At 41.9% G+C, this 15589-nt stretch overlaps 1 protein-coding gene across 1 annotated transcript in view; it reads left to right on the top strand.

Moving 5' to 3' along the window:
- The window catches only part of abcb11b (ATP-binding cassette, sub-family B (MDR/TAP), member 11b), a 50948-nt gene that overhangs the window by 22461 nt on the left and 12898 nt on the right, over positions 1-15589 (top strand). Inside the window, exons 13-20 of the mRNA XM_060941682.1 lie at positions 2027-2152; positions 8494-8697; positions 11963-12133; positions 12928-13129; positions 13236-13314; positions 14346-14475; positions 14758-14925; positions 15041-15145. Of these exons, the coding sequence (XP_060797665.1) occupies positions 2027-2152; positions 8494-8697; positions 11963-12133; positions 12928-13129; positions 13236-13314; positions 14346-14475; positions 14758-14925; positions 15041-15145 (1185 nt within the window). The remainder of the gene's footprint in view (positions 1-2026; positions 2153-8493; positions 8698-11962; positions 12134-12927; positions 13130-13235; positions 13315-14345; positions 14476-14757; positions 14926-15040; positions 15146-15589) is intronic.

Genomic DNA, 15589 nt, shown 5'->3' with positions numbered 1-15589 from the left:
GGATAAGCGGCTGCAGATAATGGATGGATGCAATGTTCTGAATAAACTCTAGGGACTGTTGTGTTTGTAAATCCCAGATGATGTCTGTCTGTCACCAACAATCATGCCACAGTCAAAATCACTCAGATCACATTTTATTCTAATGGTTGTGAAAACTACCCAAAGCTGCTGGCTGATTTGATCATTGCATGAATGCTTTCTCAGCCCTGACAGTGTTGGGGCCATAGATGAGATTTTTGATTGGATTCCATCACTTTACGTGGTGGGAAACACCACTTAATATTTTAACTGAACACTTTAATGCAAGAAATTAAACATCCTAAAACAATATCAATAAGTACACTCAATACCGGTAGGTTACACTCATTAGTTAATAAAGCAAAATGTTAAATAATGTTAAAATATGAAATATGTATCTAAAGTAAAATATATAGTTACAGGGTCTTGTAAAAGTATTCATCCCCCTTGGTGTTTGTCCCGTTTTGTTGCATTACAAGCTGGAATTAAAATGGATTTTTGGGAGGTTAGCACCATTTGATTTACACAAAATGCCTACAACTTTAAAGGTGTCCGTTGCTTTTTATTTTATTGTGACACGAACAATAATTAAGATTTTAAAAAAAAAACAGAAATCTGGAGTGTGCATAAGTATTCAACCCCCCCCCAAAGTCAATATTTTATAGAAGCACATTTTGCTGCAATTCCAGCTGCAAGTCTCTTGGGGCATGTCTCTATTAGCTTAGCACATCTAGCCACTGGGATTTTTGCCCATTCCTCAAGGCAAAACTGCTCCAACTCCTTCAAGTTAGATGGGTTGTGTTGGTGTACAGCAATCTTCAAGTTATGCCACAGATTCTCAATTGGATTGAGGTCTGGGATTTGATTAGGCCGTTTCAAGACATTTAAACGTTTCCCTTTAAACCATTCCAGTGTAGCTTTAGCAGTATGTTTAGGGTCATTGTCCTGCTGGAACGTGAACCTTTGTCCCAGTCCTAAACCTCTGGCCAACTCAAACAGTTTTTTTCCAGAACTGCCCTGTATTTAGTGCCATCTATCTTTCCTTCAGTCCTGACCAGCTTTCCTGTCCCTGAAAATGAAAAACATGCCCACAGCATGATGCTGCCACTTGTTGTGTAAATCAAATGGTGCTAACCCCCCAACAATCTATTTTAATTCCAGCTTGCAATGCGACAAAACAGGACAAACACCAAGGGGGATGAATACTTTTGTAAGATACTGTACATATATACATTCCCAAGAACCTGTTCACTGTACACATGCGCGCGCGCACACACACACACACACACACACACACACACACACACACACACACACACACACACACACACACATTTGGAGTCAGGGGTGAGAGTTTTGTGAAACTTGGTCAAGATGGTCTGATAATACTGGAGAAGTTGTAAAATAATTTGTTTGAAACATTCCCAACAACTTGTTCACTGTGTACACACACACACACACACACACACACACACAATTGAAGTCAGGGGTGGAAGTTTGTGTGAAACTTGGTTAAGCCTAGGTCACAACCGGACGTACGATTTTTTGGCCGTGCGATTTTTGGCATTTCCCAAATCACTGCAATTTTTTTGTTCATGGAGAAAGACGCACGTTGGCCGTAAGTTTGTCTTGCAACCTGAAAAAACGTAAGCGCCCGCAGAGTTTGTTTGACATGACAAAGAACCTCTGCGGCCAGTCTACGGCTCGAAAATCAGCAGGTCACACGCGCGCCCTTCGTGCGTTTCACGTGCGCTCTCCGTGCGTTTCTTGCGTTTTTTGCACGTAGACTGGCAGTAGGACCATGTACGGCCGGTTGTGACCGAGGCTTTAAGATGGTCCAATAATACTGGAGAAGCTGTAAAAGAATTCAGTACCCAGTATTTTCCTCTGTAGCCACAACCGTCTGACCACTGAGTGGCCTCATCGAATCTCTCAGCTAGAGTGAGGTTGCGTGCTCTGAGTTGAAACCCATGAACATTTTCTGAGTTATGAATCTTTCTTATCACAGATCCTGGATCAGATGACTCTACAGGTGAAGTCTGGAGAGACCACAGCTTTCGTGGGGCCAAGTGGGTCAGGAAAAAGCACAGCTATACAGCTCATTCAGCGCTTTTATGATCCCAAAGAGGGAATGGTAAGAATCTTTACACTGATCAGTTTTGAGTTGTGAGAGAAAGCCATGTGTGCTGTCTCCACTCTCTGGTGACTAACATACAACCCCAATTCCAAAAAAGTTGGGACACTGTGTAAAACATAAATAAAAACAGAATGTGAAGATTTGAAAATCATGGAAACCCTTTATCTCATTGAAAATAGTACAAAGACACCATATCAGATGTTGAAACTGAGAAATTTTATTGTATTTTGAAAAATATATGCTCATTTTGAATTTGATGTCAGCAACACATTTCAGAAAAGCTGTGACGGGCAACAAAAGACTGAAAAAGTTGTGTAATGCTAAAAAAAAAAAAACAAATTTGATTAATTGGCGGGTGGCACGGTGGTGCAGTGGTTAGCGCTGTCGCCTCACAGCAAGAAGGTCCGGGTTCGAGCCCCGTGGCCGGCGAGGGCCTTTCTGTGTGGAGTTTGCATGTTCTCCCCGTGTCCGCGTGGGTTTCCTCCGGGTGCTCCGGTTTCCCCCACAGTCCAAAGACATGCAGGTTAGGTTAACTGGTGACTCTAAATTGAGCGTAGGTGTGAATGTGAGTGTGAATGGTTGTCTGTGTCTATGTGTCAGCCCTGTGATGACCTGGCGACTTGTCCAGGGTGTACCCCGCCTTTCGCCCGTAGTCAGCTGGGATAGGCTCCAGCTTGCCTGCGACCCTGTAGAAGGATAAAGCGGCTAGAGATAATGAGATGAGATGAGATGACTAATTGGCAACAGGTTAGTAACATGATTGGGTATAAAAAGAGCATCCCAGAAAGGCGGAGTCTCTCAGAAGTAAAGATGGGGAGGGGTTCATTGCTCTGTGAAAGACTGCGTGAGCAAACAGTGCAACAATTTAAAGGATATATGCAGAACCTTTATTTTTAAATAAATTTCTGAGTGGATAGTATCTCCATCCTTGACTCTTGTATGCTGCATAAATGGGAATTAATATATATATATATATATATATATATATATATATATATATATATATATATTTTTTTTTTTTTTTTTTTTTGAGAGTTAAAATCGACCGCAAAGTTGGCATTCGAGCTGCCCCTCTGAGCCAGCCAGCCCTGAGTGCGTGACGTCACAGCGGGAACCAGTTTTAAGGCCGAGGCCTTTTACAGCTACAGACCAAAGTCATATAAATAAAAATTTATGATAAAAATAAGAAATGCCGTTACCGACTTGCTCCACTAAGACTGATCTGACTTCATTGATTGTGGGTTGACTCTCATTAAAACAGGATAGGTGTTATAACTTATATGTTACATGTACATGCATGCATTTTCACTGATAAAACGTAAAAGGCTCATTAAGTAATCAGATGAACTGAAAACCACTTTCTGAAGCAAAAACACACAATACAAGTTACATGTATTAATCTAAATGCAGGTAAACAACGTGTTGATTTTGTTGTTTTTTTACCCAAATGAGAGTCGGAGCTTACCCGTCTGTGTTCTCGCTTCTTGAAGGCCAATCTTGTGGCCGATTGTTTTGAAACAATCTGACTTTCAGTTGTTAATTCAGTTCTCCATTCATTCGCTTCTTCCACGTAAGGGCGAGATGGCAGCAATATCCAGTGGAGAAAATCAGATGGCTGGTCCACTCATTCTCCATTTTCTCCATACTGACTACTCCGCTATTACTGCTTGACTCAGGCAATTACTAAAACCCGGGATGGAATGGGATATCACCGGTTTTACTAACAACTGCGGGGAGGTCACTGCCCGAGCGAAACGTCCCGTCCAGTTCCGTCCCGGGTTTTACCAACAACCCTCGGCTCACTCCGGGAAAACTGGTGCAACTAAACTCACTTTCCTTTTAAAATAATTAAATAAATAAATAAAATACTTTCCTTTTCTTGTAGTTTTATTTAATTGTTGGTACTGCACCCTCTTTCAATACGGGCTTATAGCCAACGCTGCTCAACAGATCAGAGGTTTCGTACGAGTCTTCAGTAAAATGTGCAGAGCAGAGGAGAGACCACTTCATAGGCGCCCAATGTGCCTGTGAACTTCTCGCAAAACGCGTCCAAATCTTTGCAGTTTGAACATTCTCGGGCCATGAATGCAACGCAAATTCACCTTCTGTCATGTTGCTGTACCCGCCAGCAACACATCTACATGGCATGGCGATAAATTAGCTCAAAATGGAGGATTGGAGTTGCAGTCAGCTCTGTGTTTTTAGTATAGCGGAAATGGCGATGAGACCGATAGACTTCCTGCTGTGACGTTACGGACGTCAAGGTCATTCACTCAGACCGCTACCTATATGAATCACTTTAATCGTAAAAATTACTATATTAGATTTATTGTTAACACTTCAAACTATTCCTGTGCCATTCTTGAGGTGTCAAGGCATTTATAAACCAAAGTGAGGCCATGGCTCTGCATATATGCTTTAAGAATAACGTTCCTCAATGTAAAATTGCAAAGAATTTGGGGATCACATCATCTATGGTACATAATATCATTAAAAGATTCAGAGAATCTGGAGAAATCTCTGTATGCAAAAGACAAGGCTGAAAACTGACATTGGATGCCTGTGATCTTCAGGCCTTCTGGAGACTCTGCATTAAAACCAGAGGCGTGTCTGTAGCGTAAATCACTGTAGGGGCTCAGGAACACTTCAGAAAACCATCGTCTGTGAAAACAGTTAATTACTGCATCCACAAATGTAAGTTAAAACCAGACATAAACAATATCCAGAAACACCGTCACCTGGGCCTGAGCTCTTTCACAATGGACTGAGACAAAGTGGGAAATTGTCCCGAAGTCTGACGAATCAAAAGTAGAAATTATTTTTAGAAATCATGGACACCATGTCCTCCAGGCTAAAGAGGAGAGAGACCATCCGGTTTGTTATCAATGCACAGTTCAAAAGCAGCATCTGTGATGGTATGAGGGTTCATTAGTGCACACGACATGGGTAGCTTGTACATCTGGGAAGGCATCATTAATGCTGAATGATATATACACGTTTCAGAGCAATATGCTGCCATCCAGACAAAATCTTTTTCAGGGAAGGCCTTCCTTCTTCCAGCAAGACAATGCCAAACCGCTTTCTGCACAGATTACAACTGCATGGCTCCGTAGTAAAAGAGTCCGGGTGCTAAACTGGCCTGCCTGCAGTCCAGACCTGTCTCCCATTTAAAACATTTGGTGCATTATGAAGTGCAAAATATGGCAAAGGAGACCTCGAAGTGTTGAGCAACTGAAATTGTATATCAGGCAAGTATGAGACAACAATTTTCTTTCAAAACTACAGCAATTGGTCTCATCAGTTCCCAAATATTTACAGAGTGTTGTTAAAAGAAGAGGTAAACATTCCCCTGTCCCAACATTTTTGAAATGTGTTGCTGACATCAAATTCAAAATGAGCATGCATATATATATACAGTGGTGCTTGGAAGTTTGTGAACCCTTTAGAATTTTCTATATTCCTGCATAAATATGACCTAAAACATCATCAGATTTTCACACAAGTCCTAAAAGTAGATAAAGAGAACCCAGTTAAACAAATAAGACAAAAGAATTATACTTGGTAATTTATTTATTGAGGAAAATGATCCAATATTACATATCTGTGAGTGGCAAAAGTATGTGAACCTTTGCTTTCAGTATCTGGTGTGACCCCCTTGTGCAGCCATAACTGCAACTAAACGTTTCCAGTAACTGTTGATCTGTCCTGCACACTGGCTTGGAGGAATTTTAGCCCATTCCTCCATACAGAACAGCTTCAACTCTGGGATGTTGGTGGGTTTCCTCACATGAACTGCTCGCTTCAGGTCCTTCCACAACATTTCGATTGGATTAAGGTCAGGACTTTGATTTGGCCATTCCAAAACATTAACTTTATTCTTCTTTAACCATTCTTTGGTAGAAGGACTTGTGTGCTTAGGGTCATTGTCTTGCTGCATGACCCACCTTCTCTTGAGATTCAGTTCATGGACAGATGTCCTGACGTTTTCCTTTAGAATTCACTGATATAATTCAGAATTCATTGTTCCATCAATGATGGCAAGCCGTCCTGGCCCAGATGCAGCAAAACAGGCCCAAACCATGATACTACCACCACCATGTTTCACAGATGGTATAAGGTTCTTATGCTGGAATGCAGTGTTTTCCTTTCTCCAAACATAACACTTCTCATTTAAACCAAAAAGTTCTATTTTCGTCTCATCTGTCCACAAAACATCTTTCCAATAGCCTTCTGGCTTGTCCATGTGATCTTTAGCAAACTGCAGATGAGCAGCAATGTTCTTTTTGGAGAGCAGTGGCTTTCTCCTTGCAACTCTGCCATGCACACCATTGTTGTTCAGTGTTCTCCTGATGGTGGACTCATGAACATTAACATTAGCCAATGTGAGAGAGGCCTTCAGTTGCTTAGAAGTTACCCTGGGGTCCTTTGTGACCTCGCTGACTACTACACGTCTTGCTCTTGGAGTGATCTTTGTTGGTCGACCACTCCTGGGGAGGGTAACAATGGTCTTGAATTTCCTCCATTTGTACACAATCTGTCTGACTGTGGATTGGTGGAGTCCAAACTCTTTAGAGATGGTTTTGTAACCTTTTCCAGCCTGATGAGCATCAACAACACTTTTTCTGAGGTCCTCAGAAATCTCCTTTGTTCGTGCCATGATACACTTCCACAAACATGTGTTGTGAAGATCAGACTTTGATAGATCCCTGTCCTTTAAATAAAACAGGGTGCCCACTCACACCTGATTGTCATCTCATTGAATGAAAACACCTGACTCTAATTTTGCCTTCAAATTAACTGCTAATCCTAAAGGTTCACATACTTTTACCACTCACAGATATGTAATATTGGATCATTTTCCTCAATAAATAAATGACCAAGTATAATATTTTTGTCTCATTTGTTTAACTGGGTTCTCTTTGTCTACTTTTAGGACTTGTGTGAAAATCTGATGATGTTTTAGGTCATATTTATGCAGAAATATAGAAAATTCTAAAGGGTTCACAAACTTTCAAGCACCAGTGTGTGTGTGTGTATATATATATATATATATATAATTTTTTTAAACAATACAATTTCTAGGTTTCAACATTTGATATGTTGTCTTTGTACTATTTTCAATTAAATATAGGGTTGCTATAATTTACAAATTATTGTATTCTCTTTTTATGTACAGTTTACACAGCGTCCCAACTTGTTTGAAATTGAGGTTGTACTCTAAAGCTGTTACTTGTGCAACAATGATTCTTTTCAGTATTGTATCCCACACAAACATTTGTTGTTCTCTAATGATCTTGTGGGTTTTTTTTTTTTAAATCATATTTCTCCATGGCAGCATGGTGGTGTTCTGGTTAGCACTGTCGCCTCACAGCAAGCAGGATCTGTGTTCTCCTCATGCCTACATGGGTTTCTTCCGGGTGCTTCGGTTTCCTCCCACAGTCCAAAGACATGCGGATTAGGTCAACTAGATAATCTAATGCGGCTTTTCCACTACCAACGCGGCTGAGTCGGGCTGAGCCGTGCCGTGCTGAGTCGGGCTGAGTCGAGCTGAGTGGGGCTGTTGGAGTTGCATTTCGACTACAACCGCGCTGAACCGTGCTGGCTGGAAGTGGGTGGACACATTGGGTGGAGTTAGTGAAAGTGGGTGGACGTCACGTGATGTCGTTAGGCGGCGCAAACAGTGACATCAGTGATCTTTTAAGCGGTAGTCTCACGACCCGGATAGTAAACAATAAACATGGAGTCGTTAGTGTTGCTGGTCTTGGTGCTGTGGCTTGTTGTCACCGACAACGCCAACAGATACTGGCAAGAACGTATAGATGAGGCGAGGCGCATAAGGCTTCAGAAATTCTCGTAATTCGTAATTCTTCTTCTTCCGGGTTTATGGTGTTTACAGATCCCAGCGTGCTCGCGGGGCGTGTGTAGGCATGTGAGGACACTCCTCCTCACCAATCAGTGCACAGGGGAGTGTCTCCTCACGCCCCTAGCCCCACTCGGCTCGGTTTGGCTCACTTCAGCCCTACTCCAAAACCGTGCGAGTTTTGGGTGCTAAGCAGGGCTGAAGCGAGCTGAGTCGTGCTGCTCTAAGGTAGTCGAAACGCGAGCCGTGTCGGGCTGAAGTGAGCTGAAGTGAGCTGAAAAAGGGTAGTGGAAAAGGGCCATAAATTGCCCATAGATGTGAACGTGAGTGTGAATGGCTCTCTGTGTTAACCCCCCAGACTGCTGACCTGTCTAGGATGAACCCAACCTTTCACCCAGTGTTAGCTCCAGTTCATCCACAACAGATAACCAGTATAGAAAATGAATGAATAAATATTGCTCCATGTTTTTCTCTCCAGGTCACTCTGGATGGTCACGATATTCGCGGTCTGAACATCCAGTGGCTCCGCTCACTCATCGGCATTGTGGAGCAAGAGCCAGTTTTATTCGCCACTACAATTGCCGAGAATATTCGCTATGGACGGCTTGGTGTATCTGACAGCGAGATCATCAAAGCTGCCAAAGATGCAAACGCCTACAACTTTATTATGGACTTACCACAGGTAGACTGTTACATGATTCAGCTATAAATCTTTTGATCCTCAGCATTATCAAACACCTTCAGAAGCTTACAAATGGTCTCATTATTTCTAAACTAACAAGACACTACACTACTTTGAAGTTGCAAAACATTGCTCATACTGCCAAACGTGAGGATTATGACAGAAGTCTGCAATCATACTGTAAATCAATAACTTTAGCATAGCTATGCAGCTCATAGAAGACAGGTCTGGAGTGTATCTTACAGTATTCCTGAGACCCGGGCAGTGTGCAGTGGTTGTTTACTCCTCACAGATGGCCTTACAATGGCAATTGCTAACTCTTTATAATGATGGAAGCCTCCATCAGTGAACAGTTTAAAATGTCAGTTTGATACAAGAAACGTAAACTTAAAACACTAACGAAGCTTATATTCAAGTACCTTTTAACACACTCAGCACTGCTTGACTTTACAGAATACAGTTATAGAAGTGGAATGACTTATAATCGCACTATCATGTGTCACCCAGATGAGTATGGGTTCTCTTTTTAGTCTGGTTCCTCTCACTGTTTCTTCTTCTTTTCCTCTCATGGAGTTTTTCCTTGTTACTGTAGCGTCTGGCTTGCTCATTAGGGATAAATTTAAATCGAAAATTTATATCTGGGGCGGCACGGTGGTGTAGTGGTTAGTGCTGTCGCCTCACAGCAAGAAGGTCCGGGTTTGAGCCCCGTGGCCTGCGAGGGCCTTTCTGTGCAGAGTTTGCATGTTCTCCCCGTGTCCGCGTGGGTTTCCTCCGGGTGCTCCGGTTTCCCCCACAGTCCAAAGACATGCAGGTTAGGTTAACTGGTGACTCTAAATTGACCGTAGGTGTGAATGTGAGTGTGAATGGTTGTCTGTGTCTATGTATCAGCCCTGTGATGACTTGTCCAGGGTGTACCCTGCCTTTCGCCCGTAGTCAGCTGGGATAGGCTCCAGCTTGCCTGTGACCCTGTAGAACAGGATAAAGCGGCTAGAGATGATGTGATGTGATGAGATGAATATATTGCACTAATTAATGGCTTTTGCATCCTCCAAATCGGGAGCCATTTTGGATTAACTACAGTAGTTACAGGACCTTTAAACCTTTTCATACAATGATGTGCTGCACCCATGTCACTGTTCATTATTACACCTACACTAATAATAGTGATCTCTTTTGGTAAATGTCATCACTGTTTGTCACAGGTTTTGAGGTTCCTATAAAACTAGTACATTCCAGAGACCAGTTTGCACATCTAACTAGAGGGGCACACAATAGAGTGCATAACTCTGCCAAGCCACATATTATCAACATCAAAATCAAATCACTTGAACCAAGTATAATACTAAAGCTGTACACCGAATTTCATCAGAATTCGTTCACTACTTTCTGAGTTACACTGGGAACAGACAAAAAAAATATCCTGGCTCTGCATGCATATCTGGATTTGCATCAAAATCTAATCAACTGTCCCTTAGTACATGGCTTACCTTTCCTCAAAATTTCATCAAAATCTGTTTTGTTGGGAACAAACAAGCAAACAGAGAGGAAAACATACAGTGGGGCAAAAAAGTATTTAGTCAGCCACCAATTGTGCAAGTTCTCCCACTTAAAAAAATGAGAGAGGCCTGTAATTTTCATCATAGGTATACCTCAACTATGAGAGACAGAATGGGGGGAAAGAATCCAGGAAATCACATTGTAGGATTTTTAATGAATTAATTGGTAAATTCCTCGGTAAAATAAGTATTTGGTCACCTACAAACAAGCAAGATTTCTGGCTCTCACAGACCTGTAACTTCTTCTTTAAGAGGCTCCTCTATCCTCCACTCGTTACCTGTATTAATGGCACCTGTTTGAACTCGTTATCAGTATAAAAGACACCTGTCCACAACCTCAAACAGTCACACTCCAAACTCCACTATGGCCAAGACCAAAGAGCTGTTAAAGGACACCAGAAACAAAATTGTAGAGCTGCACCAGGCTGGGAAGACTGAATCTGCAATAGGTAAGCAGCTTGGTGTGAAGAAATCAACTGTGGGAGCAATTATTAGAAAATGGAAGACATACAAGACCACTAATAATCTCCCTCGATCTGGGGCTCCACGCAAGGTCTCACCCTGTGGGGTCAAAATGATCACAAGAACGGTGAGCAAAAATCCCCAAACCACACGGGGGGACCTAGTGAATGACCTGCAGAGAGCTGGGACCAAAGTAACAAAGGCTACCATCAGTAACACACTACGCCGCCAGGGACTCAAATCCTGCAGTGCCAGATGTGTCCCCCTGATTAAGCCAGTACATGTCCAGGCCCGTCTGAAGTTTGCTAGAGAGCATTTGGATGATCCAGAAGAGGATTGGGAGAATGTCATATGGTCAGATGAAACCAAAATAGAACTTTTTGGTAAAAACTCAACTTGTCGTGTTTGGAGGAGAAAGAATGCTGAGTTGCATCCAAAGAATACCATACCTACTGTGAAGCATGGGGGTGGAAACATCATGCTTTGGGGCTGTTTTTCTGCAAAGGGACCAGGACGACTGATCCGGCTAAAGGAAAGAATGAATGGGGCCATGTATCGTGAGATTTTGAGTGAAAACCTCCTTCCATCAGCAAGGGCATTGAAGATGAAACGTGGCTGGGTCTTTCAGCATGACAATGATCCCAAACACACCGCCCGGGCAACAAAGGAGTGGCTTCGTAAGAAGCATTTCAAGGCCCTGGAGTGGCCTAGCCTGTCTCCAGATCTCAGCCCCATAGAAAATCTTTGGAGGGAGTTGAAAGTCCGTGTTGCCCAGCGACAGCCCCAAAACATCACTGCTCTAGAGGAGATCTGCATGGAGGAATGGGCCAAAATACCAGCAACAGTGTGTGAAAACCTTGTGAAGACTTACAGAAAACGTTTGACCTCTGTCATTGCCAACAAAGGATATATAACAAAGTATTGAGATGAACTTCTGTTATTGACCAAATACTTATTTTCCACCATAATTTGCAAATAAATTCTTTAAAAATCAGACAATGTGATTTTCTGGATTTTTTTTCTCATTTTGTCTCTCATAGTTGAGGTATACCTATGATGAAAATTACAGGCCTCTCTCATCTTTTTAAGTGGGAGAACTTGCACAATTGGTGACTGACTAAATACTTTTTTGCCCCACTGTAACCTCCTCCAACAAAGCTGGTGGAGGTACTAATAAAATATTAGATAAATGTGCAGATGGACTTAAGTCCGTTTGTAATGGGATTTCTATCTTGACTTGGTTTCAGAAATTTGACACACTGGTTGGTGAGGGTGGTGGACAGATGAGTGGTGGCCAGAAGCAGCGAATTGCGATTGCTCGAGCCCTGGTGCGAAATCCCAGAATCCTTTTGTTGGACATGGCAACTTCTGCACTTGACAATGAGAGTGAAGCTATTGTACAGGAAGCCCTTGAAAAGGTCAGTAACACTTTTATCACACAACAAAACATACAAAACAAATAATAAATTAATAATATACTGGAGAGTCTCCAAAATGTTTTGTTGCTTTCCTATCTAAACCAATCAACCATAAAATTAAAACCACTGACAGGTGAAGCGAATAACATTATCTCATTACAATGGCACCTGTCAAGGGGTGGGATATATTAGGCAGCAAGAGAACAGTCAGTTCTTGAAGTTGATGTGTTGGAAGCAGGAAAAACGGGCAAGCATAAGGATCTGAGTGACTTTGACAAGGGCCAAATTGTCTGTGGGACTGGACTATATGGGCTAGCCTTTGTGCCCCATGCAAATCAGTGAGCCTTCGACACCCATGACCCTGTCGCCATTTCACCGGTTGTCCTTCTTTGGGCCACTTTTGGTAGGTACTAACCACTGCATACCTGGAACACCCCACAAGATGTGCCATTCTGGAGATGCTCAGACCCAGCCATCTAGCCATCACAATTTTGGCTCTTGTCGAAGTCACTCAGATCCTTACACTTGCCCAGTTTAACTGCTTCCAACACATCAACTTCAAGAACTGACAGTCCTCTTGCTGCCTAATACTGGTACATCCCACTCCTTGACAGGTGCCACTGTAATGAGATAATCAATGTTATTCACTTCACCTGTCAGTGGTCATAATATTATGGCTGATATATATATATATATATATATATATATATATATATATATATATATATATATATATATATAATATGTGTGTGTGTGTGTATATGTATGTATGAATGTATATGTGTCTGTTCAAGGTCCAAATGGGTCGTACCACCATTTCCATTGCCCACCGTTTGTCAACAATAAAAAATGCTGATGTGATTGTGGGGTTTGAGCATGGGCGAGCTGTAGAAAGAGGCAAACATGACGAGTTGATGAACAGAAAGGGTGTTTACTTCACCCTTGTCACTCTACAGAGCCAGGGAGACAAAGCTCTCAGCCAGAAAGCCCAACAGTGTAGGTCACACTCACATGTGCACAAATAAAAAAACACACAAATGCTTGCCTATGCACCAGTTAATATTGAGAATAAACAGTATTCATTCTTTTTTCTTTTCTTTAGTGGAAGAGGACGCTGCTGAAGAGCCTGATGTAGAGAGGATGAATCTTTCTCGGGCGGGAAGTTATCGTGCAAGCCTAAGGTGCTCTTGTGTGTGAAAAAGATTAGTCTGATTGCCAAATCATGGCAACTAGCTTCATTAGATATCTCCCAGGAAGAGTGACAAAACATCTTTAAGACTATAACACAAGTCCACTTTCCTTGATTTTACTACTGTTAGACATTGAAAATGACCTGGATGACTGGAAGTTTGACCCTTGAGCATTCATGCATGTAAAGTATCTCAGTGCAGCAGGGCCAGGGAAGTTGCTTATGTATTAAATACTGATGTTGTAAAGTGTGACTTTGGCATTTCCATTATGGTTATTTCTTATTTATTCCATAAACTTGAATTATCTGTAGGTAGCTGCTGAGGTGTAGCTGGGGAGGTGGCTCTCGAAATATTTTATACCAGTTCCAAATGATTATTTGCTATTTGACTGATTATATACAGTATATGTGTCAAATAGCATTGTTTTCCGACAGTACGTGAGTTATAAAGAGGTTCAAAAATGGTCCATGAAGTCACCATCATGATTATTTCATATTTAACAGCCCTAATCACACGAATGCATCCTTAATCACAGCTTATTGGCTACCAGCTGCTGTGCTGAGATCAGTCAGGATCATGCATTTTCCCGTTTCTGTCTAAAAGCTAATAACCAGCTAGCTAAACTGTGAGCATACGGATATCGAGCCAGTAACAGCTATTGATGTACTACAGGAGGGGTGGATCTGTTTTATGTCATTTTCATTTCAACAGTTTCCTACATCTATTAATGTTATTCATCTGGAAAGAGCGATTGACAGTAGCTGTGCCTTAAATGACAAATTCCTAATATGTTTCTGCTACTATCTGGCATCCACCCAAACTGCATGATTGTGTACTTGTCCGTTTATCTGTAAAGTGATTTGATGTAACATATTTCCTCACCCCCCCTTGTTTCCTGGCTATGCGACTGGGTAACAGGCTGGTTGGAGTTAATATGATTATTTGATAGTGGAGTTAAGATGAATATTGTTCTCTTTACTTGGTTATGCATTGTAACATCTCTGTTATTTATGTCTCTGCAGGGCCTCCATTCGTCGCGGAACTAAATCACGTTTGTCAAACATTATTCCCGAATCCTCAATAGCAGTTGCCGGGGAACTTGGTCCCCAGTCCTACTCTGAATCCTATGTTTCCCAGCAGTTGAATAAAAAGGTATAAAACAGAAAAGTTCATGTGCATAAAAAAAATAATGGTTTTTTTTTTTTGTTTCTTTTAGTTCTTTGGATAAATCATGTTCTACAGTGACCATATTGGGACCCTCTCTGAAAGGAAAAATGGAAGGAAACCCCTTAAGAATCCTAAAAATGTTGTCTAAACATGTACAACTCCATTGGATTATAATACAGCAAAAGTGCAATCACAGTTTCACATAATGTAGCCTGACGAGACATTTCCTTTCCTGTATGTGAATGTGTTTGTGGTGTGTGTGTATAGGATGTCATTCCTGAAGAGGATGAGGAGGAAGTAGAACCAGCTCCCGTGGCTCGAATTCTGAAGTACAATGCCCCAGAATGGCCTTACATGGTTTTTGGATCTTTTGGAGCAGCTGTGAATGGAGGAGTCAATCCAGTGTACTGTTTGCTTTTCAGTCAGATGCTGGCGGTAAGGGTTCACTAAATCAGTGGTTCCTGTCAGGCTGGAAACCTAGACTTGGGTATTTTCCTCGGATATTAATGTGGGATTTGGAAAAATGTCACTTGTGTCTTCTTCCACACAGACATTCTCGATGTCTGATCCTGTTGCCCAGAGGAGAGAGATTGATGGAATCTGTTTGTTCTTTGTATTAGTCGGTGTGGTCTCCTTTTTCACACAAATGCTGCAGGTAATCCCTAATACCGGAATTGTACGACACAAGTAACCTCTATTACAGGGGTTCCCAAACTTTTCCATGCCAAGGCCCCGGACCCCCTTTGCAAACCCACAGACAATGCTACGAAATATGTAAAGAAACATCAACTTTTAGAATGTTTTCTCTTACTTTTATTCAGTAGTCAATAATTGTTACATTTGTTTAGCATAAGAATATTATTAACTAACATGTTTTCAACACAAATGTTTTTGCACTGAACAATAAACTGTATAATCTCCTGTAGTACCTGATTCAACTCGTTATCCATCCTTTTTGCGACCAGTGCCTCGCGATGGAGCATGCAGTGTGTGGCCGCTACATGCGGGGCCTTCTGCTTAATGAGAGCGGTCACTCCACTGATCTTCCCGGTCATTGCCGCGGCTCCGTCCGAACACACCCCCACACAACGGGTCCAGT

The sequence above is a fragment of the Neoarius graeffei genome, chromosome 15 (genome assembly GCF_027579695.1).
Source record: "Neoarius graeffei isolate fNeoGra1 chromosome 15, fNeoGra1.pri, whole genome shotgun sequence".
NCBI lineage: Eukaryota > Metazoa > Chordata > Actinopteri > Siluriformes > Ariidae > Neoarius > Neoarius graeffei.
The sequence above is the reverse complement of the archived record's forward strand: the minus strand, read 5'-3'. Positions and strand labels throughout refer to the sequence as shown.